Source organism: Anabrus simplex, chromosome 1 (assembly GCF_040414725.1).
Source record: "Anabrus simplex isolate iqAnaSimp1 chromosome 1, ASM4041472v1, whole genome shotgun sequence".
NCBI classification, from domain to species: domain Eukaryota; kingdom Metazoa; phylum Arthropoda; class Insecta; order Orthoptera; family Tettigoniidae; genus Anabrus; species Anabrus simplex.
In genome coordinates this window covers 689227210-689254758 of record NC_090265.1, presented here as the reverse complement: position 1 = coordinate 689254758, position 27549 = coordinate 689227210, and the positions used below count along the sequence as shown (strand labels likewise).

The following is a 27549-nucleotide window of genomic DNA, read 5'->3' as shown; positions in this document are numbered from 1 at the left end:
ACCACCACCACCACCACCAACCTCCCCTCTCTCTCTGAGAGAGATGTCATGTCTTAATTTGTTCTTTTGTTGGCTGTTCACCTTCTATTTCAAATTCCTACCTATCAGATTCATATATAGTTTTTGAAATAAAGACAGAAGTTACTTATACTTACTTGCTTCTTTCCAATGTGAAAATTATGGCAGTGGAGCGACGATTCATACCAACAGGACAACTGTTCTTGCATGTGAATGTGAAATCCACTCTTGCATAGTCAGTACCAGGAGATGGACCACCAACTGGCACTACTATACTTAGCCGATGGCTCTCTGGATCTTCATGATACTGTGTGAGTTCATGATCTGATCGGATGATATGGAGCAAGTGCTGGAATCCTGCAAGCAAAAAGAATATGACCCCACTTACATATGCAACATTTTGGTTTGATGTCATCAGTATCATTTCAGTAAAACATCGTTAAGACGTTTCTGCAGGAGATAACAAAAATGAACGTGTTAAGCGAGAAAATGTAATACTGATATATACGAATAAAAACTATCCAACAGGGATATGGAAACACTAGATAAGACTTTTTCCGACATGAGGGCATTTGAAGTGGTGTATCCGCGGGTACAGTGAAATCTACCATTTCTAAAGATGAGAGTTAAGTACTAAAAGGTGTAAAAAAATACAAAAGAACAAATATGAAAACCTTTTCCTTTTCTATTGGGACTTATAAAATAAGTGTAATGAGATGTGTGAAGAACACCAAACAAATATGAACATATGCACAGTGGCCAATGAAAATATCCATTGCAGACCACACTCTTTCTAAAACAAATGTTAGTAGAAGCTTTTTATTTTGGAACAGTGTGTTTATTAAAGATTATTTTCTGGTCACACTCTTAGACAATGAACTGAGGTTACACTCAACCATGTGTGACCGGGAGGAACCAGGACGAATGACTTTGACCCCGGGGGTGAACGTGATATACGACAAAACTATAACAGGCTGTACTTCAGCGCCATGCCACTTGGAAGTGCTGCACATTTCTTTCACAAGGGATGACAAATAACATTTTCTGAGCTAGGAAAAATGTGATCGTACTCGTAGTAAGCTGTAATAGCAAAAATTTGTGATGTGATATGCATGTTTATATGTTCCTAATCCAGATATAGGCTACCATATCACGCAGCAAATATTCACTACACTTCACCCTACCACTCAACACAAAATAAATTTCTAACTTCTGAATGGAATACAGAATACAAGACAAATAGACTCTGTGTTATTCAGCAATCTTGCTGCTAATCGGCAAGCAAAATTGAACATTCCTGAGGCTAACTGCTTGCTCCCCAAACATGCAACTTACCCTGAAGTTCAGAAATTTAAGGCCATTTTCCATAATCACGCAACTGTGGCAACAGATCTTACGCAAGATGGAGATCACATTTGTTTCACAAGGGATGAGAAATAACTTTTTCAGGGCTGGGAAAAAGGTGATCGTACTAAGTGGTGATAGAGAAAATTCATGACGCAATAAGTGAGGTATTTTTATATAGATTTAATACGAGAATCGGGACTTTGAATTTTTAAAGTGCTAAGCGGGAAAACATGTTAATGAGGATCGTACTAACGAGGTTTCACTGCATTATTATTATTATTATTATTATTATTATAATACTTGCTAGTGGTTTCATAATGTAACACATCAAAAGATTTTGGCAAAGCGTAGATGGGAAAGGGCCAGGATTGGGAAAGTAGCAGTCATGGTCTGGCCTTAATCCCTCAGTGATTCGGAACCATCTAAGTGCCGCCTTACCCTGTGGACTGGGGTGATTAAGATAGAGCACTAAGAAATTGCAGCAGTCTAATTAAAAATTCACTGTTACAACATTTTAGCTCTAATTATTTTCAAGCATTTACAGTAGAGACTCTACAGAATGTATTTCACATTTATTAACTTTATATATATATATATATTTATCTTTTACCTTATAAGTTTACTAATGGAGAAGAGAACTTCCATATTTTATATTAAATGAAAGTGGTGTTCTTGTATTTGCACGGGTGGTTTCAGAATACAGTGAAAATTAGTTTGCTGCCTCAGAAACTTTTAGCAGAACTGGAAATAACAGTTCAAATATTCATTTAGCACAAATCCCAGGTTAATGGGACCATTAGTACGTGAGAAAGAGGGCATTTATTTCAGTGTATTTTGTCGTCCATTACTTGGTCTTACAAACAATGCACTCTCATTCCTTATGTTTTTTCTATTTTGTTTTACGTCGCACCGACACAGATATATCTTATGGTGGCGATGGGAGAGGAAAGGCCTAGGAAGTGGAAGGAAGCGGCCGTGGCCTTAACCCCTCAGCGCTGACCTCTATACGTGGTATAGACACCCTTTCCTTCCGTAGCCGCCGACCTCTATACGTGGTATAGACCCATACAGGGTTTCGCATTTACGGCTATAGCGCGAAGAGTTTTGGTGTTATGGATATGCAAATTGTTTTGTTTCCAAGAAGACATTTTTGGGTTTATCAGTGTTCTAAATAAGAATTGAAAATCGTTAAAGTGTAGTTGCTTTTGCAAGGATAAGTATTTGTCAATTATGTCTGAGCACCAATCCCTGCTTTTTTAATAGTCCGTTTTCTTCATTCTTTCCCATAGAATAAAATAAAGATATGATGATCTGAGAAGTTTGTCTTTTCGTGTGATGTTCTTTTCTCTAATTTTGTATTAAGAGTGCGGTTTATTTATTATATTTGTCTTTATTTCTCAGCTTGTAGTCTTTTCGTAACTCTCCACGAGTGCTCTGTGTAGGCATCCGTTAGTGCTGCTTTCTGTCATACGGCACGAGAAGCAGTTGTGCATGGTATATATCTCATTTGAAAGACGATATATCGAACTTTTAATCTGAAATATGTATCGAGTTGGTTTGATTCGTCATAAATGTTATTCCCCTCATTCAGTTTCGTCCCGCCGCTTTCGGTCCCGCTTCAGCTTCATCAGCTTGTGTGACGCACCGCGCTCAATGACTAGCTCCTGCTGAGAGTAACGTGCTTGAAATATTGTATAATTCAAATGAAAGTTTAGTCGGAAGTAGTAGTGGCAGTATTAGCAGTAGTGATAATGAAATAGATGATGTGGCTGTGGCCGATGCAGTGGTAAATGATGAGAGTGACGATGAGGAGGAACCAGTACTTGGAAATTTCGTGTAGGAGACTATAGATACGCATAGAGGTCAAAGGGAAGTTTTTAACAGTGAATTATGATTCCTAGATTCTCCAATAACATTTAGACAAGTCACAGGGACACACATTGAGCAGTTATCTTATCAGTTTCAGCTGATGGAAGGTTTGTTTACGTAGTACAAAATACACTTCTCGGGCGGGAAACGAAATATTCAAGGCCGGCGCGCATCAGATAATACAGTTCCAAGGTTGCAGGAAATACGTTTTATCAGGAAATTAGCACCCAAGAGTGAGAAATCCAAACCTCAGAGACGTTGTATCGCGTGTTCAAAACACGGTGAAAAGAAGACATCGGTGTACTGCTGCCAGGAGTGTGCCTTGGGTCTCTGTCTCGAAGAGTGCTTCGAACTCTATCACACGGAACTAAATTACAAAGGAAATGTGAAACAATTATGTAATTATCTTCATGTACATAGTTCTACCATAAGGAATTCCAAATTTCGTGAATATCGGCTACTCTTATACTAGTAGTAACGTTTTAAGTGAATCAATGTATTTCAGTCGCGCGTAGTTGAAATCTCATCCGGCCGCGGGGTAGGAAGCTCTTTAAACGGCTGCGGCACTGAGGGGTTAAGGTACAGCCCTGGCATTTGCCTGGTGTGAAAATGGGAAACCACGGAAAACCATCTTCAGGGCTGCCGACAGTGGGGCTCGAACCCACTATCTTCCGATTACTGGATACTGGCCGCACTTAAGCGACTGCAGCTATCGAGCTCGGTATTCCTTATGTTATTGTTACATTTCTGTTATCGCCTGATTTATTCCAACTTGATTTCTTCACTTTTGTTCAAACTGTAACTACAAGCCATAAGAGGTATCAAGGCGTTGAAAGAATTTTAGAAATCCTCACCAGATCACGTCAACATGCATACAAGTAGACTCTACAGACTGATGTCCATTCGCTGAGGCATCATGAATGACTAAGCATCTACCATGCTACCAATTTAAAGTATTCCAGGATGTCACCACTAACTGGTGTGCTCAAGCAGACCTGATCTTCGATGCCAGGCAACATCACCCACAGTGACCCGCTAATCGGCACGAATCGTGGCATCCACAAGTTCGACACTAGGCTACTGCTAGTCTGCTACATTTTCATATTAGTCACAAAATTGCGGACATCATCGCTGAACCATGTCTGGACTATACACCTCATCCAACCAAGCATGAATTTCTGTACCACCGTTGCCTTAACAATCTTTGTAGTGCAAGTGCTCATGGCAGTGTAATTTCTTCCTATGTACATTACTTTCTAAAATATGTATATGTTGCCCCTTTTCTCTATGAGGTCGGGTATGAAGTGAGATAAATCTTCGTAGCACATTTTTACGACTAGATGCCCATCCTGATGTCAACCTCCTCAAAGGAATTAATGACATGAAACGAATGATATACGATATCTGGAAGAGAGTGAAACCAGATGCCGGCACATAGCCTACTCCTGTTGAATAACACCAAGACATCTGCTGAAGGCTTCACATCTCCGTCCAACATACGAACCACCCCCAACAGTGGCAGCACATGTCCTTACTCCATGTGACCACTGCAGAGAAATCTAGAATTGAATCCACGGCCATTGGCACACAATCTAGTGATATAAATTGTGTACCACCACCTCTCCTACCCTGCTAGCCAACCTTCTGATGGTGAAATTTTGTTTGACCATTGGACCTCAAACCGAGAAACTATGGTGTCAGATAATATAGACTTGATGCCTTAATGATCATGGCCACCAGGTGGGCTCTATTACTGCCCAACATATAAATGTAAGGAACATTATCATACGTATAGTCCACACATTAATAATAATAATAATAACTATTATTATTATAATCCATTTGTGTTGGTGTCCACCAGGGATTGGCCTTTTAACACTTCTTTTCATATTGTATATAGACACAATTACCTTCGGTATCCAGTCATCACCCCCCATATTCATTCCAGTACGCTGACTAGGTACTACAGGCTGCTGAGCAGCATCACCAATTCAAGAGAAGGTTCAGAAGTGGAATGAAAGACTAACAGCAAATTAACTTTGACTACATACCAAGAAAATGGAGCAGTGATCTCCCCAGAAATTTTTGTCAGCCGGGTTGCAGAAATGAGTAGTCGGGTGGGGAATACTATGTAAGAAATGAAAAATGAATATCCACGGTCTGTTTCCAGTGGCGGCAAACTAATGGTGTTCGCTATGATCCTCGGATACCAAGTCCAAGGTTTACAGGACTGTTTGCCCAGTCTCTCTGTATGGCTCTAACTGCTGGGGCCTATTCCACAAAAGTAAGGTCTTGTAAGTAAATTCTCTAGTAACTAGTATAAATAACAGATTTTCTGTTCCACAAAAGAATTTTCTACAGTTGTACTTTACTACTCCATACTTACAAATTACCAGTGAATTTTTATGGGTGTGTTCCACGAAGGCACTAGTGAATTGCGAAGTATTCTCTACCAGTGAAAGGACAATAATATGTAAATGTACTAGTGCTATTTAAATATGCTTATTTCAGAAACATTTTGTTAAATATGTGGTCTAGCTGTAGTGATAGTGATGAAAATTAAAACTACCATCTGTACAAGGAAAGAATAAACTTCCAATTTAACACTGTATTTCAAAACAACGAATGTTTTAGGTTAAGCACAATACAAGTGGAAGAACTTTTGATAGATATTGGGCATAGGTTAAAACATCCAACGAATAGAAATAACTCTCTCTCTGCTAAACAACAGTTACTAAAAACACTACATTGGCTAGGAAATGAGGGTCAGTACCATGGTATTGCAGATATGCATGGGAGGGTAAAATCTCTGGTCTGTAGGTCAATACATTCTGTGATAGCTGCAATAAGTGATATAAAATTTCCTCAAATTGTTCCTTGGCCTGAAAATACTGAACAAACATGTTCCAAGAAGGACATTCCTAGAATCATTAATGAGCAGAATATCTCTTACATAAGTCCAACTTTTCCCCTTAAAAGCTCCATGAGCTTTTCCCAAGTCAAATAATTCCATCCAACCATTTATTTTGTCTTGTTTTTTCTGAGTCTCGCTGAATGCACTGAAACAAAGATCTTTCCTTCTTTCTATTTCCATCAAAATGAATAACTTTGTTTCTCTTGACATCATTTTAACAATTCACGCAGAGTTTGCAATTTCGTAACAATTACGTTTGGCAGCCGAATATCGTTAATAGCGGTAATTGATTCTTAATGACAGACAAAGGTATGTCAGACTATCGTGGAACATTTGCGGAAGAACAGAATGGGAGATAATTACTAAGTAATTTCTTATCATCAAAGAAATAAACTGAAAAATAACATCGTAGCATTAAGAAATTCACAGGAATATTATTTCTTTGAATATTTGCTGCATAAGTTACCTTAAAATACAATATTACGATAAATGAGGCAAGCATAACCTAATTCAACGAATGGAATACGAAAATAAAAAAAAGCTGATTCATGCTATGATGTAGTATGTTTATTGATATATCGTCACTTGTAAAACTTGTAACAATTCACTGGTAATATACAAGAGACTTTCAATCTTTTGTGGAAGAGAAATGTACAACTCCATACATTACAAGAATCCACACTAGTAACTTGTAATGTACAAGACCATACTTTTGTGGAATAGGCCCCTGGCCGGCAACTGTCAAGCACGAATAAGCACTTCATGTCATGGAATGCACATTCTTTGCCTGGCCTGACCCAGCTAGATAACGTCACCAACATAGATGTCCGAAAAATCATAGCAGTTGCCCCCTTTGTAGATAAGATGGATGAGGCCAGACTTCGGTGATATGGCTATGTAATGCATAGAGTAGGCACATTCTAAAATGGAGCAAAGCAAGTGTGTGTCCCGCAGACTGCACTCGGAGACGGCAGGATACAACGTTTGGTTTCGGCTCTCAAGCCAGCCAGCTCTTTGTTTTGATCCTGCCAGTAGTCCTATGCTTGTCTCAAAGATTAAGCTATGCATGCCTCAGTGCAAGCCAAATTAACCTGAAACTGAGAATGGCACATCAAATCAGGTATGGTCCCTACATCATACCACTTTACTTATTAACTGTGGTAATTCTAGAGCTGATACATGCAGAGTCTCGACCAGAAATGGAAGGGACGCTTTTATTAGATCAAAATCAATCGACTGGCTCGTCTGGTCCGTTTGCCTTGGCGGCTCTGAATAACTTTGGGCTGATCGCACGATCCACACACCGGCGACGCATCTTTCAAATGTCTGCCTTATCAACCGTCGATGATAGGTACTGTGCTTACCAGGGTTGTAACGGGTACCCAGGGTTCAATTCCGGAGAGGGAGCCTGAAAAACGGCTACCATATCCAAAGGAAGGCAGAAGGCGTGCAAATTACCCACTCCCAGCACGGAGAGGTAGTGACTAAAAATAACCATACGGGACTCACGCAAGGCCCTGTAATGGGAATGAGTACACTTTAAATCCTTTAACGAGTATCCATTGGAGGGCAAGTCTGGCAACAGCAGCCGCGGTCATTCCAGCTCCAATAGCGTACATTACAGATGTTGCGGTTATAAAGCTCACAGCTGGATTTGTGTCCCACGCTGTTGGTTCATCGCTTGTCAGAGTCTAAATGGCATGGTTTGTGGGACGCCCTGCCAGTGGTAGCAAGTCAAAACCATGCACGAATGAACAAGTCTGGTTCTTGCCAGTTGATCTAAAGTCCCCAACATAAGTTAACATCTCAGCGGTCAAAGGGAATGTGGAATTTCATCACACACTTGGCTACCCACCGATTGACAACAACGCTCCCTTTCGACTAGTATGCTCACCTCAATACGTTCTACAACAAAGAGCCACACCTATCACTACTCTTCCTACAAATACGACATCAAAGATGGCCTAATGACGTCTACACAAACTTCAATATAGCCTACGGCACCAGCATTCCAACTAATACTATCTTAAAAAGAACCAGGCCATATGAAAATTCTTCAAAATTTATAAGCATATAAATGAAAATCAATACTTACTTTAACTTCAAGAATCAACGACCGTTACCAATGCGCAACTTTCCTCAAGTTTTTAACAACACACCATTTGACAAATGGAATGTCTTTCTGACTTTTATCTTTATTGTAATATCTTAATATCAAGAACCAACCACCTATGTTGTAATCTTCAAATAATTGTCATGTTTAGACTCGAATATTAACACAATATTGTTAAGTAAGAGTATACCACATTTTATTTTGTAATAGTTGTTTAACGATCTCCAATCCATTTTACAAGACACAGTTTTTAACAGTATTCATAAGTCATTCCCAATCAGGTACCTGATCTATTCCTAAGGTAAAAAAAATGGCTGATGATACTAGTGTTATTTAATACAAATACTTTCAATACGGTCCAAAACTGAATTTTATCACATGTAACACCAGATGCTATCGTAGGAAACTTCCGACAGACACAACAGCTCTAGGAGATGGGAGGAGTGTAACCTTCTGTGAGGAAATCCCTTCTACGGTGGAGTTTTTTCTCACAACAAATTTAAGGAAGAAGAGGAATTCAGTGAGGTACTACAGAAAATTGGAAATGCAATATGCATTCAGATGATACTATTACAATTCCAGTTTCATTGGCCAACACTGTTCAATCAGAACCATCTTTTGAATAAAGTTAAAACATTAGAAAGATAGTAAATACCTTTATTTGAAGATTCCACAGGTGAAGAATGACGAGGACATCTCAGCACAGGATGCTCCAAATACTCTTGATTTGTGTACACTGGTAATGCACGAATGAAAAGGTCTGGTTCTTGCCAAATCCACTTGAAATTCACTGATATCTTGGTGAACATATTTACAAACAGCTTATTCAGAAGTGTCGAGAACTGTTGGAATGAAACATACTGTTCATTAATGACTAGGATAGTTTTGTCATACAGACACAGATAGGTCTTATGGCGACGATGGGATAGGAAAGGCCCAAGAGTGGCAAGGAAGTGGCCAAAGCCTTAATTAAGGTACAGCCCCAGCATTTCCCTGAGGTGAAAATGGGAAATCACAGGAAACCATCTTCAGGGCCGCCGACAGTAGGGTTTGAACACACTATGTCCCAGATGCAAACTCAAAGCTGCGCGCCCCAAACCGCACGGCCAACTCGCCTGGTAATAGTTTTCATGAAGGTAGAATAGTGTATATGCATATACAGTTGAACCTGGTTAAGTCTTTTTCTTATGTAATGTGATGTTGAAAAATCTTCTGTAATAAATAATAATTGTATGGTCTCGGATACCATGTGCAAGCATTTTAATTTGATGGCATCTGGCTGCTTGGTTGTCAATTTTGAAGTTTCATTTTACCCGAGGCCTACTAGATGGCAGAGTAAACCAAATCTCTCTTCGCAATGTGGTGGGGAATTTTAATTAATTTTGTCAGATAAACACCAAGAGTATTACTAGAGATCCTTTTCAAGCTGACCTTGTACACCAGGGAGTGTCAAATGCAATTTTTTCTGCCCTTCAAAAAGCAGACTACCTCTGCCATGTTTGAAGCCACTATCTTGGGATCCAGAGGCCGACGCTACCACTGATCCACAGGAGGAGCTAATCTTCTGTAACTCAATGTTATTTTCGGTGGGAAAAGTCGCTAGATTTGTTGGTATTTTGCAGCGGACTGTTCAACGTGTCTACAAGCAGTGGTATAATACACGACGCCACAAAACACCACGTCAGCATTGTGGTCAGAAGATGCTGACACAGGCATCGGAGACTAGTTTCACAGCTTGTGAATCAAAACCACTTCTAAATCCAACAGGAATTGCTTCAATCAGTGAAAGAAGGTCCATACAACGTCATGCTATGACAACACGGACACCAGATGCTCACTCTCACCTTGTGGAATCAAATCGAACCCATCAGTCGAAATTTTCACTCCACCATTCCATCTAGTGGAATAGAATCGAACGGGATTCTACGTGGGAAACAAAGCATGCAATGGATGGTTTGATAAAACTTTAATGCAGTAATTTGCAGGCCGCGACAGGGTGAAGTCGTTAATTGAGGTGGCCTAAACATTAATTAAAAATCGTAAAGTGTATTTGTCCACAACATTACTGTTAATCTACCACAAAATTGAATATTCTAACCTGTTTGATTTTTCATTTCCTTGCTTATTTCCTTCCAGGCATTCTCTCTTACGTTGATGCAATAACACTCATGGATCTTGTCGTAGAGGAAATTACATTTTTGAACTAAACTGATAAGATTTTCTGTGTTCATTATTAGTGAGGTGAACAAAAACAACTTCGCGACTCTATGCAGGAAACAGCCAACGCCAGCAGCCAGCCGATACACATGCCACCAAACATCCGGCCGAAGGATCCCGATCGTCTACGAAGTTGAACGAATGTTGACAGCCTAATGGGTGTTGGTGGGAGGCACACGGAGGCATTGCAATACCACGTGTTGGCATAAAATTGAAAGTTATTTTCAATTTTACCTTTATACGAGCTAAACAGTGTAATATCGTGTCACTCGTAATTATTACATCGCATTATTAGAACGTAGCTCAAGGATTAGAAGATATGAAATAAAATTCTCGTGGGGAAAGAAACTGTTTACGTTCAGGTGTGCTAGCGTTGCTACTACGCCTTTATCACTCCCATGTAATACCCCAGATACTTTTCCATGCACTTATTTCTGCAACTTCGAACCTGTGTTTCTTTTCTTCATTACCTATAGCATGAAGAGGATTGAAGCGGGGAAAATAAACACAATACTGGCTTGGCCATGCGGTACTTGCGAAACAGCCAGAAACTACGCCCGTTGTCGTGACAACCAGTAGGAATGCAGGAGCAATTTAGGCCTAGGTTCTAAGTATCTCTAAGAATAAGTTGCCAGATTTCCCATTTGCTGCCGTTATCCTTGAAGCAGGTGTCAGGGGCGTGAGGAAGATAGAAAGCACGTGTTAAACTGTAGTACACGTCTTGTTTTTGCGTGTTGTATGCCTAAGCTACGGATTGCCACGCATAGTGTAGCGTCGTAATTAGTATGAATAGGAGTCGCGAAGTTAGTTGCGCTTGTAATATCAACGTACAAACGTTTTAAGTGAAAATGAGCGGAACTCACGAGGAAAGATACCAAGCGAAAGGTACTAACAATAAAAGACAAGGTGGAGATTATAAGGAAAGTGGAGTCATCTACACTTTCCCGTGTTGCTTTGGCAAAGGAGCTGGGGATGCCGCTCTCTACTTTGAACGGCATTGTAGCGAAGAAAGAAGAGATCTTTGCTTCTGCAGGGAATACTTTAGCAAATTGCAAGGAAGTTAAATCTGAAAAGTACGATGAAATAGAACAAGCTCTGCTAATATGGTTTAAACAGCCGCGAAGTTTAAACATACCTTTCATTGGGACTACTGTGAAGGAGAAAGCCGAAAAATTGCATACAAATTAAGGGTAACCTTGTAACGCATCAAGCGGGTGGCTGGACCACTTTAAAAATCGAGCCGGCATCGTTTACAAAAAAATTTGCGGCGAAGCAGAGAGTGTGTGTGTGGAGGAAAGGGAAGCGTGGAAGGAAATGGTTCTGCCTGCTAAAATAAGCAAACCTTGCAACGTTCTTAATCTCGATGAATTCACACTTTTTTACCAGCTTATTCCGGATATGTCTAGTTTTGAAGGGAGATCTTGCCACGGGGTAAAATTAAGTAAAATATATTTATAATACGATATGTTCAATTATTTTAGTTTATCTCTAAAAATATTGTCATGACAATCAAATGTTTATATTGTGGCTTTCTGTTAGGAGCTTTTATATATCGGCCTATTTCGGTATTGTTCACAAACAAGGAAATCTGTTGGCTGTGTGTTTCACATGTATTTCAAAGTACAGAATAAGTTTTTGGGCATTACCCCTTTCAAGAAATTTCCTGCTTAAGAAGTTTTCATTTTGTAGTCCCTTGAAAAACTTCTTAACAGAGTTTCACTGTATTTTCTAGAATGATGATCTGAGAACGAACTCCTTCCATGTCAAGGGCAAAGAAGGCTAAATCGATCGGAAATCCCACGCAGTTTGTTCTTATTGAGAGTTTTACCGTAATCTTGATTTTAAGTGGGTTTCCCTTCTACCAAAGTTTCATGATGTAATCGAGAGCCATACTAAAATTCACAATTAAGTATTTATTTATTTTCCACCTAGTCGATAAATAAATAAATACTTAATTGTGAATCTATTGAAGTGCGATACGGACCATGAAGCTGATTTTATGTAAGTCATACTAAAACGCGGTAGGGATGATCTGCCACCTTGTCTGAGGCTGGTTTTTATTGCAAAGCTTCCGACACTTCTCGTTTGAAATTTTCCTTGATATATTGTGTTGGTTAAAGTTAGTTTGATCATTTTTATTAATCTGGGGTGAAGACCATATGATCTGAGGATTTTCTAAAGTGTGGGGTCTATGGTTCATAACACATGCTTTTACTGGGTAAGTTGGCCGTGCGATTAGGGGCGTGCAGCTATGAGCTTGCATCCGGGATATAGTGGGTTCAAACCCCACTGTCAGCAGCCCTGAATATGGTTTTTCGTGGTTTCCCATTTTCACACTAGGCAAATGCTGGGACTGTACTTTAATGTCATTGCCTTTACGTTCCACTAACTACTTTTACGGTTTTCAGAGACACCGAGGTGCCAAAATGTAGTCGTGCAGGAGTTCTTTTACGTGCCAGTAATCTAGCAACATGAGGCTGAAGTATTTGAGCAGCTTCAAATACCACCAAACTCAGCCAGGATCGAACCTGCCAAGTTGGGGTCAGATGGCTAGCACCTCAACCGTCTCAGCCCGGCTGTACTTTGATTAACATCACGGATGCTTGATTCCCACTCCTCGGCCTTTCCTACCCCATTGTCGCCATAAGACCTGTGTGTGTCGGAGCCCTGTAAAAACCAAGTTGTAAAATATGCTTTTTAAAATCTATGAATGAGATAAAGAGCTGTTTATTTCTGAATTTGTATAATTCCATTATTAGTTTTAGGCTGGGAATTTGGTCTGGGCAGCTTCTGTAAGAATGAAATCCTCTTTGGTATTCTCCAAGGCTTGGAAGTAAGGAGACTAGCTGCTCTACTAAGCGGACCATTTATATTGGTATTATAAATTTATTCATTCGGGACAAATATTTCAGATTCCCTATGGGAATCAACATCTATATCATCTGATGGCCAAGCAGGCACCAATTTTTGGTAATGAGACAGTCTCTCATAGTGCATTGACACTGCCGGTGGCTTCATGTAGCCTACGCAGTGCCCTCTACGGTGTGCACTAGCCATGCATCTTGGTAGATGTCCTAAGTACCAACTGATGAGCCCAACCTAGCACACGGGGGCAAAACGCTGGCAACCAGGAATGAGTTAGCTGGAAAATTTATAATGTCCACCAATGGACCATTTATATTGGTATTGTAAGCGATATGTTCCAAGCTTCACAATTAAGTATTTAATTTATTTTCCACCTAGTCGATACAATGATTGCTTAAGGCAATTTTTAATGGGCAAAAGTGGTACATGTTTCGTATATTATCAACATCTTCAGCCACATAACACTGTTTAGATGAAAAATATATAAAATTGACAAAGTAATGCTTTAGAGGAAGTGTCCTTAAAATTAACATAAGATTGACAAGATTAAAACAAACAAATAACTCAAGAGAAAATATATAAATTATTTCTACAATAGAAAGCAGTCGTCAAGGAAACACTTGTACAATATTCCATAGAGAAATTGTCCTAATAAATATTCTTTTCTTAATAATTCATGAAAAAAGATCAATTTATAAATTATAAATTATACAATTTATAAGTAATTATCGAAACGAAGAAATCCTGATATCACAGTGCGGCTCTTATTATTAATGTAGATGAAAATATAACTAATTCCTAGTTGTCAAATCTTATTAAGCCTGCTTTCCTTTGGAACAGTAACTCCTGTCATTCTTTCACAGTTTGCGCCGGGTGTAATATTGATGATGCAATCTTCCTTGCTCTTGCACCTGAGGAGGTGGAGGAGCGGGGGATATAGGTGTGTCAAGAACTTCCTTGCTGTCACCTATAGCTTCAACTGAGGAGGAACATGTGAATGCTGAAAAACATAGAAGATTCTCAGCAATGGGATCACACATGACTGCCACAGGTCATAAATTTACCAACATAGAACAAGACCTGACCATCATAAAAAAGTTAAAAAAGGGCAGCTTAATGAACACATATGAAGACCTGTACATTCATCTAGACCAACTTGTAAAGAAAAATGATAACCTTAATGAGGCTGTAGAATATAAGAATCCATTATATTATCAAATTCTAGTATATTTGAAAATGCTTGAGAAGGATCACGAAAAAAGAATTGGAATTTCTCCACCTACAGATAGCCCTACAACTTGTTCCTCCTCAGTTGAAGCTATAGGTGACAGCAAGGAAGTTCTTGACACACCTATATCCCCCGCTCCTCCACCTCCTCAGGTGCAAGAGCAAGGAAGATTGCATCATCAATATTACACCCGGCGCAAACTGTGAAAGAATGACAGGAGTTACTGTTCCAAAGGAAAGCAGGCTTAATAAGATTTGACAACTAGGAATTAGTTATATTTTCATCTACATTAATAATAAGAGCCGCACTGTGATATCAGGATTTCTTCGTTTCGATAATTACTTATAAATTGTATAATTTATAATTTATAAATTGATCTTTTTTCATGAATTATTAAGAAAAGAATATTTATTAGGACAATTTCTCTATGGAATATTGTACAAGTGTTTCCTTGACGACTGCTTTCTATTGTAGAAATAATTTATATATTTTCTCTTGAGTTATTTGTTTGTTTTAATCTTGTCAATCTTATGTTAATTTTAAGGACACTTCCTCTAAAGCATTACTTTGTCAATTTTATATATTTTTCATCTAAACAGTGTTATGTGGCTGAAGATGTTGATAATATACGAAACATGTACCACTTTTGACCATTAAAAATTGCCTTAAGCAATCATTGTATCGACTAGGTGGAAAATAAATTAAATACTTAATTGTGAATCTATTGAAGTGCGATACGGACCATGAAGCTGATTTTATGTAATGTTCCAAGCTGTCAGTGGAGACCCTCCCAGAAGGCTAGCATAGTTAGACAACTGGTGATGAACGAGAGTTCCATTTACAATAGACCAATGGCAAAGTATTCTTAAATTCAAAGTCATTATTAGAGAATTCTTCCTCATGAACAGACAAGATATTCTTCTGAAGACGTGGATCAAAGTTCTTGGCAAAACGTAACGAATTCCACTTTGTTTTGTGGACAGGGCAAAAGCCCAAAAGCTATATTATTGTGCTATAATTATGGGCCGTGAAAGCGACAATCTAAATAGCTAAACAACTTATAGGAAATCTGCCACCTGAGTGACAGCCCTAAATGAGAATCAATGATGGACTGAATGAAGTTCAAACCCCTTCCCAATGTAGTCACAGGCCGCTGTTTACAACGAGAGACAGCTTTCTGTGGACAGTTATGTACGTTGGGTCATCACCCCAGATTAGCGACCACCAAAATGGAGGAAGACTGAGTAAAATTAAGTGAAGTTAAAAAACTGTAAATTTACATAGCCAGCCATCAACACATCGTTATCAAACTATGTATGTAAATTCACGTAGTCTGTCATCAATGAGTTAAGAAATACAAGTAAAAGTAAACCACTACGACTAATAATAAATCACGAAATACAATCCCATAGTTCATAGTGTGCCCACTTGGTCACCCAGCAGAAGGGTAAGAGCAAGGACACACTGGTTATGTAACTTCTTACCTGCCATTTTGTCCGGTCCGATGACTCGTTCCTTACTTCAAACTGAAAATCATATGGCCCTGAATATTCATTCAAGCATGGCACTTTGCAGGTTGGTGATGGTCCAGGTACACGGCTGACCTCTGGCAGACTTTGTAGTGTTGATACAGCGCTGTCTTCTGGCAAATTTGGTATCATCATTGGGCGAGAAAATTCCAACTCGGAATGAGGTGAGAATATCTGCCAACATGTACAGTAGTTTTACATCAACAAGGAACTGCATACCATTTTAGTTAGCATTATGTATAATAGGTACACCTGATCAAAAGTATCTGGACAACTATCTGCAACCGCACTTAGACTTTACCCGTGTCACGTTCCCTATTATAGGACATTAGTATAGGTGGGTCACCCTTCGCCTTTATGACTGATTTAACTCTGCTGGGGACACTTTCAATGAGGTGTGAAAGAATAGCAGCCCATTGAGCTGAAAACAGAGAAGGTAGTGATGTTGGACGCTGGCTCTGGAGCAAATTCGACATTCTACCTTATGCCAAAGGTGTTCCATTGGGTTCAGATCGGGACTCTGGGCAGGCCAGTCCATTTCAGGAAGGTTATTGTCCACAAAACATTACCTGACAAATGCAGCTTTATGAAAGGGTGCATTGTCATGTTGATACAAACAATCGTCTCTGAACTGGTCCTCTACTGTACGCAGTACACAATGGTTTAAAATGTGTTCATATCCTTCCCCATTTAGAGTGTTCTTAAGCACAATAAGGGGACCACACCCTAACTACTAAGAACACCCCCATACCATAACACCATCTCCTCCACACTTCACTGTTGGCACTACACATGATTGCAGGTAACATTCTCCAGGCATTCGCCGATCCCAAAGCCTTGCCACAGAGTATAGTGTGATTCATCACTCCAAATCGCTCATTTTCAGTCATCCACTGTGCAGTGGCATCATTCTTTACACCATCTCAAGAGTCGCTTAGCATTGACTACAGAAATGATTGGCTTATGAGCAGCAGCTCTACCACTGTACCCCATTATTTTTTAACTCCAAACACACAGTCATTTTGCTGGCTGGACTGCTGTCTGCTTGGCCTTGGTTAGATGTGGTTGTTCCTTTGCATTTCCATTTCACAACTATAGAAGGGTTGAAATGTCCCCGATGGATCTGTTACTAAGGTGACATCCAATGACTAGTCCACATTCGAAGTCATTCAGCTCTTCTGACTGACCCATTCTGCTGTTACTGTTTCACTACTAACAACTGGCGGGTCTAAATCTCATGACATCTAGGGTTAAATTCTGCATTACATAGGTGTCTCCATACTTTTGAACAGGTAGTGTAGAATCATTTCATTCTTGTTAAAGAACATACAGTTGTAACTGGCAAAGTGATTCACATAAAAAAATAATTTAATCTTCCATGTATACTTGCATGCAGAAAATCTGGCCCATACCCATAGACTGCAATTTTTTTTTTTTTCCTTCTGCAAGATTTCCAAAGACTTCATGTTAAGTTCTGTATTGACACTAACTATTCATGTACTGAAAGATGTTAGAATGGCCCTTTCAATACAATTTGTGATGCATGAGATTACTAATTTACCAAAACATGATAATATAAACACACTAAAAAACATTTTTTATTCAACTTGACTAATAATGGTACGTGAGTTGTGTTCAAGTCACATTAAAAACATTTGAGTGGCTGTGTATCTGATAACACTGTGATGAAATCTAATATTGTACAGTGCTCTGTTATATGCTGCGACACACTAAAAACTTTCCTGAAATTCCATTGTTAGTGGTAGTACAGGAGTTGTGTTAAAATCACGTTAAAATGGTCTATTGTTGAGCAGACTTAAAATAGTAAATAATTGAATTGTCTAACAATATAAATGTGGGGTTCCGATAGTAAGGAACATCTCGTACATGACAGTGAACGGCTTCCAGAAGATTTTACATGTAATAAATATCCAGAAGATTCTCGAATAGGTAACTTTTGAGTTCTGAGATGTGAACTGATATTGTAAATCTTCCATTCCTTTGTCGATTGTACACATTATAGATGCGCCCCACTTCTGATCACTGTATTGGGAGTTATGGGCAGTTTTGAAACTTAATAACTTGCATATAGTGCCTTGGAACCATTATCATTCTAAGCTGAAAGTTTAGTTGATATTCTCATTGATAACTCCATAACTGTTTGTCAGTATATCCAGCTGTTGAATACAATGTCTCAAAACTATTACATAAAACAAAATCAGCAACAACAAATGGAATATCAGACTGTCCTCAGTTTATTAAAATCCATTTCAACTTTTAGTTCAGGAAAATATGTTTAAAGCATGTTCACTTACATCCACATCCTTCAATACATCTTCAATGTTGTTGTCCCTGAGGAGAAAAAAGAAAAAAAAACTAAAATTATTTCAGAGCAAAAAATAATAAATTATGAAACTATATTATAAAATTTTAAAAAATTCCACATATATCTGTTTAGTCCTCAGGCCAAAGGCATGTTGCATCCTGAACAGATCAGCCATCAGCTGTCAGGTTGCAGAGTAGTTCGCCACTCTATTATAAATAACAGTGACTGTTGGCAAACCTGCAATTTCAACCAAACTTGGTCCACATATAACCTAACATTATCTGGAGAGAGATACTGTGGGTGTAAGACACGCTCAGCACCCCTAAGGGTGGAGTAGGGAGAGATTAACATGTGAAGATAACAAAAACAACCTGTATTAGTGTCGAATCCATAGTTTTCAGAATCACCAAGATGAATAGTGACAATCCCGACAACATTTACGTCCATGTTCAGCTATTGTCGCCATAAGGGGGAAGACGGGGTGAAAATGAAATCGTCCAAAATGACCAAGATTATGTATGTTACAGCACAGCAGTCATCCAAACATGGTACACATACAAACACATACAACTTACTATCTGGAGAAAAGTGCTATGAGGTTTATACACCAATAGCACCCCTACGGCGGAGGTTAGGACGGGGCAACTTAAAAATAATTGAAAACCACCAATGTTAGTGTCAAATCCACATTTTTGGGGACGAGACAGTTTTCGTGTTCGATACGCTGATTGGTGACCGTTCCAATGGTGTACATCATATCAAAAGGGTGGTACGTAAATACAGACAGTATTCACTTATTTTTGTTATCTACTGTATTTGAAGGGATCAGCTACTTCCCAGAATATATGAGCTACAAAAAGGACAAAGCTCCACGCAAAATAAAATAATCTCAAACTAAAACTTTTAACTAAACACACAACAATAACTCAAACTACAAAAGGGTTTGTAAAATATCAATCATCAAAATAAAGAAATATACAAAAAATTACTAGACACATAACTAACAGGTAAAACAAATCCTAAAAGTAGACATTCAAAAAGTACCTGAGCAGCACATGGATCCAATTACATATCAAGACACATTACCTGACCTATTCAAAAATAATGCTGCGGAGCAGGACGGCTCCAGTAGTCTGCATTAATATAACAAGACCTCCAGCATTTATCTCCAGAGAATCTGGGTCATGAATTGTATTTATTATGGCAATTTATTAAAAAGCTAAAAAATTAAATAAGGAAAGTAATAAATATAAAACTAATCAAAGTCATTGGTATTTACACTGACTGACAGAGCAAATGAAACACCAAGAAGGAGTGGTTCAAAAGGGATGAAAGTTGGGGAAAAAACAGAGACGGCACGGACGAATAAATGATGTTTATTTCAAACCGATATGCAGGTTACACAATGCGCACGGCATCGACTCAGTAGGATGTAGGACCACCGCAAGCGGCGATGCACGCAGAAACACGTCGAGGTACAGAGTCAATAAGAGTGCGGATGGTGTCCTGAGGGATGGTTCTCCATTCTCTGTCAACCATTTGCCACAGTTGGTCGTCCGTACGAGGCTGGGGCAGAGTTTGCAAACGGCGTCCAATAAGATCCCACACGTGTTCGATTGGTGAGAGATCCAGAGAGTACGCTGGCCACGGAAGCATCTGTACACCTCGTAGAGCCTATTGGGAGATGCGAGCAGTGTGTGGGCGGGCATTATCCTGCTGAAACAGAGCATTGGGCAGCCCCTGAAGGTACGGGAGTGCCACCGGCCGCAGCACATGCTGCACGTAGCAGTGGGCATTTAACGTGCCTTGAATACGCACTAGAGGTGACGTGGAATCATACGCAATAGCGCCCCAAACCCTGATGCCGCGTTGTCTAGCGGTAGGGCGCTCCACAGTTACTGCCGGATTTGACCTTTCTCCACGCCGATGCCACACTCGTCTGCGGTGACTATCACTGACAGAACAGAAGCGTGACTCATCGGAGAACACGACGTTCCGCCATTCCCTCATCCAAGTCGCTCTAGCCCGGCACCATGCCAGGCGTGCACGTCTATGCTGTGGAGTCAATGGTATTCTTCTGAGCGGACGCCGGGAGTGCAGGCCTCCTTCAACCAATCGACGGGAAATTGTTCTGGTCGATATTGGAACAGCCAGGGTGTCTTGCACATGCTGAAGAATGGCGGTTGACGTGGCGTGAGGGGCTGCCACCGCTTGGCGGCGGATGCGCCGATCCTCGCGTGCTGACGTCACTTGGGCTGCGCCTGGACCCCTCGCACGTGCCACATGTCCCTGCGCCAACCAACTTCGCCACAGGCGCTGCACCGTGGACACATCCCTATGGGTATCGGCTGCAATTTGACGAAGCGACCAACCTGCCCTTCTCAGCCCGATCACCATACCCCTCGTAAAGTCGTCTGCTGGAAATGCCTCTGTTGACGGCGGCCTGGCATTCTTAGCTATACAAGTGTCCTGTGGCACACGACAACACGTTCTACAATGACTGTCGGCTGAGAAATCACGGTACGAAGTGGGCCATTCGCCAACGCCGTGTCCCATTTATCGTTCGCTACGTGTGCAGCACAGCGGCGCATTTCACATCATGAGCATACCTCAGTGACGTCAGTCTACCCTGCAATTGGCATAAAGATCTGACCACTCCTTCTTGGTGTTGCATTTGCTCTGTCAGTCAGTGTATAAAGAATACAGAGAAAATCTAACTATGGATCTTAGATATTGTTTTGTTTACCTGTACTGGTCTCAGTTACTATAAATTCGATGCCATGCAGTAATAATAATAATAATAATAATAATAATAATAATAATAATAATAATTTCAAACATGCCAACTTTCAAAAGTGAAAAAAATCGGGAGAAAATTGGCAGCAAATCACGGCATATTACAACACTTCACTGATGGCAGAACATGTACTAATTCATTAAAATTCAGTACAGTAACAACTCTACATATATATTAATTATATGTGAATACTAAATACTGTACATACATGAACTTTAGGAACATGCAACTTAAATCCTTCAACATGCTGAACACATTACGACTAATTGTTGTTAAACACTCCCGTAACTAACTTAGCCCTCTTCAGAAGCTTTACAAGAGGTTTTCTTGACACCCAAACAACCTATACTTTACAAGACATCCTTATTATGCCCCGTGTCCATGCACATGTCTAGGAACTTCGCAAGCTGACAACAAACGGAAAATTCCATGAAAGTACATTCTATTTCACTTTACAATGGCAGATCTGTTAAAACAATCAATTTAATAGCAAAAGAGATTCTATCTTAACAGTATAGGATCATCGCAAGATAATACTATTAGTTATAAACAAAAATATACGCAAGTTATTTCTATGTCGGTAACACTTTCTTTACCAGAAGTTTCTTTTGTCCAGGGGGATCCGGGTTAAATTCCCAAACAGTTCGGGGATTTTTATCCTTAATTGGTTACTTCGTCTGGCACGGGGACTGGGTGTGTGTGTGTGTCGCCTTAATCATTAGAAATCATCGCAGGTAGGTCCCAATCCTCACAGACGTACAGGTCGCCTATAGGCAAGTCAACTACAAAAAGTCAGCACCAGGCAACTCCAGAGGCTATATGCTATATCCTTGAGAACAGGATTAGAAAATATGTTGAACCTACACTTGAGGAGGAACAACATGGATTTAGACCTCATAGATCAACTATAGACCTCATTTTAGCCACCAGAATGCTCTTTGAGAAGTATTGGGAGAAAGGTAAAACACTTATAACTGTTTTTCTGGACATCGAGAAAGCATATGACCACGTACCTCGCAGGCACATATGGGAATGTTTGAGACATAAGAAAGTGCCCAATGACATCATAGCACAAGTACAACGATTATATGATGAAACCAAATGATGTGTCCAGGTCCAGGACGGAAGGTCAGGTTGGTTTGAAACGAAGAGTGGAGTCCAGCAAGGAAGTTGTCTTTCACCACTTTTCTTCATAATCATAATGGATGAAGTTTTAAAAGCAGTTAAGAGAAAGGATCCAACAACTAATGCTCTGGTTTTTGCTGATGATGTAATGGTATGGGGTGAGACAGAAGCAGAAGTACGAACTAGACTAGATCTCTGGCATGAAGCTTTTAAACCTTAGGTCTCAAAATCAGAAAAACGAAGACAGTTGGCTTAGTGAGACGAGGAGATGGATATTGTAGACAACTTCCAGTATTTACGTAGTGTTCTGTCATCAGACAATACCATACATCAAGAGATTAATAACAGAATACAGAAAGCTTCCAAATTCTATCACGCTGTACATCAAATAATTTGGGACAAAACATTTCCGTTAGTTTCCAAGATCAGCTTGTACAAAATATATCTAGTACCTATATTGACGTATGGCCTGGAAGCAGCAACACTTACTGGACCAACAAAGAGTCATCTTCAGGCAACAGAAATGAAGTTCCTCCATTCTTGTCTACAAAAAAACAAAAATGGATAAAAAAAGGAATGTGGATATCTGACAACTTGGATTGGTAAGAAGCTTGCTGGAGACTCTAGAAGTGAAGAGATTGCAAGGTATGGTCACATGAAAAGAAAGAACCCTCACAGGACTCCTCGAACATACTTTGACCACAATGTTCCTGGGAAGAGACCAAGAGGAAGACTTTGTGATGTTTGGGAAAAACAGATAATGAAGGACCTTGAAATTAGATATGTGAACTGGTGTCGCATATATGAGCAGCATCTGCGGATGGATAGAACAAACTGGAGGAGGCTCATACACAACCACACCTGGCTTGCTGGAGCGAAGAAATAATCATGATGATGATGATTATTATTATTATCTTAATTCCTAGACTTTCACGACCACTAAATGACATAATTATTTGGGGATATTATTATTATTATTATTATTATTATTATTATTATTATTATTACTATGAAACAACCTTGATGTGAATGTTAAATTTTTTTTAGGTAAATTTAAGTATAATACTACAGGCTAAACTTGCATAGTATTCGCTGTGATAAAGGCAACCAATATACTGTAGGTAAATTAGGAAGCAATTAAATTACAGCAAACATTCAATTATCCGGGCTAATCACTGGACAAATTTGCACGGATAACTTAAAACACAGATAATACGACTTTATGCATTTTAATTCACAACGAAACTTTAAATAATACAGAACGTACAATACTGTTTGAAAATGCAATAATTTCAAACAATGAATACATTCAATAGCCACGTATACCAATCAAGTAGGCTAAAATAAAATTGACTTGTGTCTATTGTTGGCAAAACACTCATAGGTACAAAAATGACTTATAGTTATGAATTTCATTGGGTTCCGTATTGAAGTGGGATTACAGTGAATTAAAATTCTTTCAAGGTCCACCTATTCAATACAATGACATTTTATTGTGATTGAATAACATGTCAAATGGTACTAGTTTCAGCATCTATTTGCCTTCATCAGCCGTAAGTACAAATTAAACAATTATATACATATGCCTAAAACATCTAAAAAACATTTCTGTAATGATACATGAGATAAGTTAAAATTATGTTACAGTTGATTGCTGTACTATAAAATTCTGGCAATTCGTTATATAGTCCAGTCTGTGTACATCCGGGATAAGTGAATTTGTGCTGCTGTTTTTTTATATACAGAATGTGTTAAAATGTGCTTTAGATGTTTTAGGCATACATATACAATTGTTTTATTTGTACTTACGGCTGATGATGGCACATAGATGCTGAAACTAGTACCATTTGACATGTGATTCAATCACAATAAAATGTCATTGTATTGAATAGGTGAACCTTGAAAGAATTTTAATTCACTGTACAAAAATGATACAAGATAAGTTTTTGTTGTTTGGCAAAAAATGATCAGTAATGTTCTTTCGAATAATAGTACGAATGTTCGAAAGTGCAACAACATTACTATAGGCCAATTAAAATCTCCCTCTTCAACATAGCATACGAGAGTTTCAACACTTTTCACTTTCCAATGTTGAAACATGTCACACATGTGCATCAATACCGTAATCATTCACTAATATCTTTACTGTTTCTCCTTTCTCAGACTTTTGAATTAATTCAAGCCCTTTTTTTTTTAAATTAAATGCACTTTCTTTTACTTCATAGCTATGACTGCTATCACAAAACACCAACAAAGAACTGCTAAACAGTACATAGTTTAATGTTTAGTTCTCAAACAAAGCATGCCATCAGCATGAGCACGCAGTTCACACATATTCAAAATGCCATGACAAAAATAAAGGAAATGATAATACGATAAACTTCATGGGTGCACAGATAACATGCAAAACGGATAAATGGGAGTTTGCTGTAATTTTAAAACCAATCAAAAGCCTCAGAAATAATTTTTTTTCATGAGATGCTCACAAAACAATAAGGGAAATTCCAACTGGTAGGATTAAGATCAATAACAATCATCACACACCCTAAACCATTAGAATTTAACATGAATTTTGAAACTCACCCCACATAATCTACCACTTCCCTCAATGTTCCTTCAGAAAGGAGAGAATTCTGGCTCATACCGCTGTCACTTCGGTCCATGGCTGCACTGTAACAGAAGGATAACTCTTCAAAAAACATTATTCCAATAAGTACGGTAGATCTGTTGTCTCACCATATCACCAAATTATACTATATCCTATCCAATGGCACCAAAGCTAATATTATCAAACATCAATGTAGACAGTCATTGTAGTACCTTAAAAATGCCTAAAGGCGGAAACACATTACTGTCACTTCACGTGAGTTTGCGCGTATCGTGATGCAATCGAACCTGTCAAGAAAGATGTGCTATGCCTTTTCCACACTGTATGAAATGTAGAGTGATCACACTGCACTCATGTCATGGCTGTTGACGTCGGCTGACGTCATTGTGACGTAGAATCTGGTGACAGCGCTCTTCGCGCGAAGCACATTTTTCTGCTCTAGCACATATCTGGCGACGTGAAGTGTGAATAGAAGCAGTTTCTTTTAGCGATATGGAAGAAACGTTAATTGAATAGGTGCATGTGCATGAGAATCTGTATGACATAGGTTCGATTAACTATAGAAATCAGTAAATATGGCACAAGGCATGGTACAAAATAGGAAAGAAATTAAAAGATCACACGTACTAATTTTAATACGCATTCAGTTGTTGAAAACAGTCCACAGTTGTACTTATGATTATTTTATCCCAATATAATGATAATAATAATAATAATTGAAATGGCGTATGGCTTTTTTAGTGTCGGGAGTGTCCGAGGACAAGTTCGGCTCGCCAGGTGCAGGTTTTTTATTTGAGGCCCGTAAGCGACCAGCGCGCTGTGATGAGTATGAAATTATGATAAAGACGACACATACACCCAGCCCCCGTGCCAGCGAAATTAACCAATGATGGTTAAAATTCCTGACCCTGACGGGAATCAAACCCGGGACCCCTGTGACCAAAGGCCATCACGCTTACCACTTAGCCACAAAGCTGGACATAATAAATTAAATACTACACAACTTACAAATAAAAATTACCCTGTTCAATTAGAGATCAGTGAATAGATATTTATTGTATGATCCATTCACTACCGCACAGTTCTTTTCTTCTTTGTTCAATTTATTCTTCACGACAAACTGTTGATAATACCCATGGCACAGAGCCTTCAAGCGAGATGAAGTAATTTTTTGAAATTTTCTGATATCTGAAAAGCCTGTGTAGGATTCCTCCGAATTAGTTTTAAATGCAGAATGTACTTCGGCCAACAATTTCTTTGATGAGATTATGAAAGTAGTTTATTTACATCTTTGTTCAGCCTGAAGTAAATCTGAAATTTTTCTGGATGCCCATTTATCTTCCTTACTAAGTTGTGGTATTCACCGCATTTACTTTCATGTACCAACAGTCATTTGTAATAGATAGTACTCATGGCAACAGAAACATCACAGGCAATTAAAAGATCATCAGAATCCGAAGAACTGGATGTACTATCGTAGCTTGCCATCGGACGAAGTATACTGTGATCTGTGAACATGAGGAGAGTGCGTTTACTGTCTTCACGCCACATGCAGTGACATCATCAAAACCTCCCATCCACACCGACTCAGCTCGGTGCAGGTTCACACGAAGTGACAGTAGTGTGTTTCCGCCTTAAGAGTGTTCTTCCAATCCTTATACAGGCTTACATTCAGATATGACAATCAACGTTTGAGGTAGTTTCAACATTTATGACTATCCTTCTCCCCCACCTTGTCCTAGTGTATCTGAAATAGGACAAAAGCTAATATTCAGGTCCAAGGACGCACTAGGCCTCATGATCAAATAATTATACTTTGTTCCGTTCTCTTCCCCGTTCCTTTCCTATATTCTGTAGCATATGGAGGCTTTAAGAATAGACACTACTATTCTCTACTCTCCCCCAATGAATGTTCAAATCAAAAATTATGGATTTCTGTGATGTGTCACCGCCTTTTCAACTGCCAGTTTCCGTTAACCATCACATTGCTAAAACCATGTCACTTCCTTCCCTCCTCAACATACGTATGGTTTGCATCACATTCCTGCTTTTTTCCTTTTCTTATTTAACAATGCTGTCACCAATTTGACCCAAGCTGCTAAAATGGCTCAGAAAGTAGTGTCGACATTATCCTAGAAAATAGAAATTAATGAACGTCCGTTTAAGGAAAGGTGAAAATGCTACAAGTATTCCACTGATTTACAGTATGGAGTGAACGATGGTTGATGATATCAGACGTGAAGCAAATGAAACCGAAAGACATGTTTCGAAAATTTAAACCACAGACAGTAATGTGCAAGCTCGCAAAACTGTGAAACTTATGAAGAAAGCTCAGTTGGGCACTGTAAAGCATCAGTAGTTGTAACCTTTCGAGACTAATAATTGCAAAAGCCACTGATATGGACAACAAGCTTGGTAGAGATCTGTTCCTCAAAGCAAGCAGAGCCTGGCTAGATAAATTTATGTTTTATCATGACAAGAGAGTTGGACAAAATGGACAAATAACCATGTGCAGACAGTGTAGTGATCATTTTCTCATTTTATTTTCTTATCTATTCTCAAAAATATCATGGCCTTGGTCCCCACCCCTGAT

The 27549-nt window shown here is 39.1% G+C and overlaps 1 protein-coding gene across 11 annotated transcripts in view; it reads right to left on the bottom strand.

Annotated features, from left to right (window-relative positions):
• LOC136857337 (cellular tumor antigen p53) overlaps window positions 1-27549 on the bottom strand; it is a 198860-nt gene that overhangs the window by 117735 nt on the left and 53576 nt on the right. For all 11 annotated transcript variants that reach the window (XR_010858529.2, XR_010858530.2, XM_068225144.1 and 8 more), the window contains exons 2-6: window positions 24932-25018; window positions 18416-18452; window positions 16056-16274; window positions 8917-9103; window positions 156-375 (exon numbers count right to left, since the gene is read on the bottom strand). Coding sequence is in view for 9 of the 11 variants with exons in the window: in XM_068225144.1 (XP_068081245.1) it covers window positions 156-375; window positions 8917-9103; window positions 16056-16274; window positions 18416-18452; window positions 24932-25011 (743 nt within the window). In the remaining 2 variants the exon portion in view is untranslated. The remainder of the gene's footprint in view (window positions 1-155; window positions 376-8916; window positions 9104-16055; window positions 16275-18415; window positions 18453-24931; window positions 25019-27549) is intronic.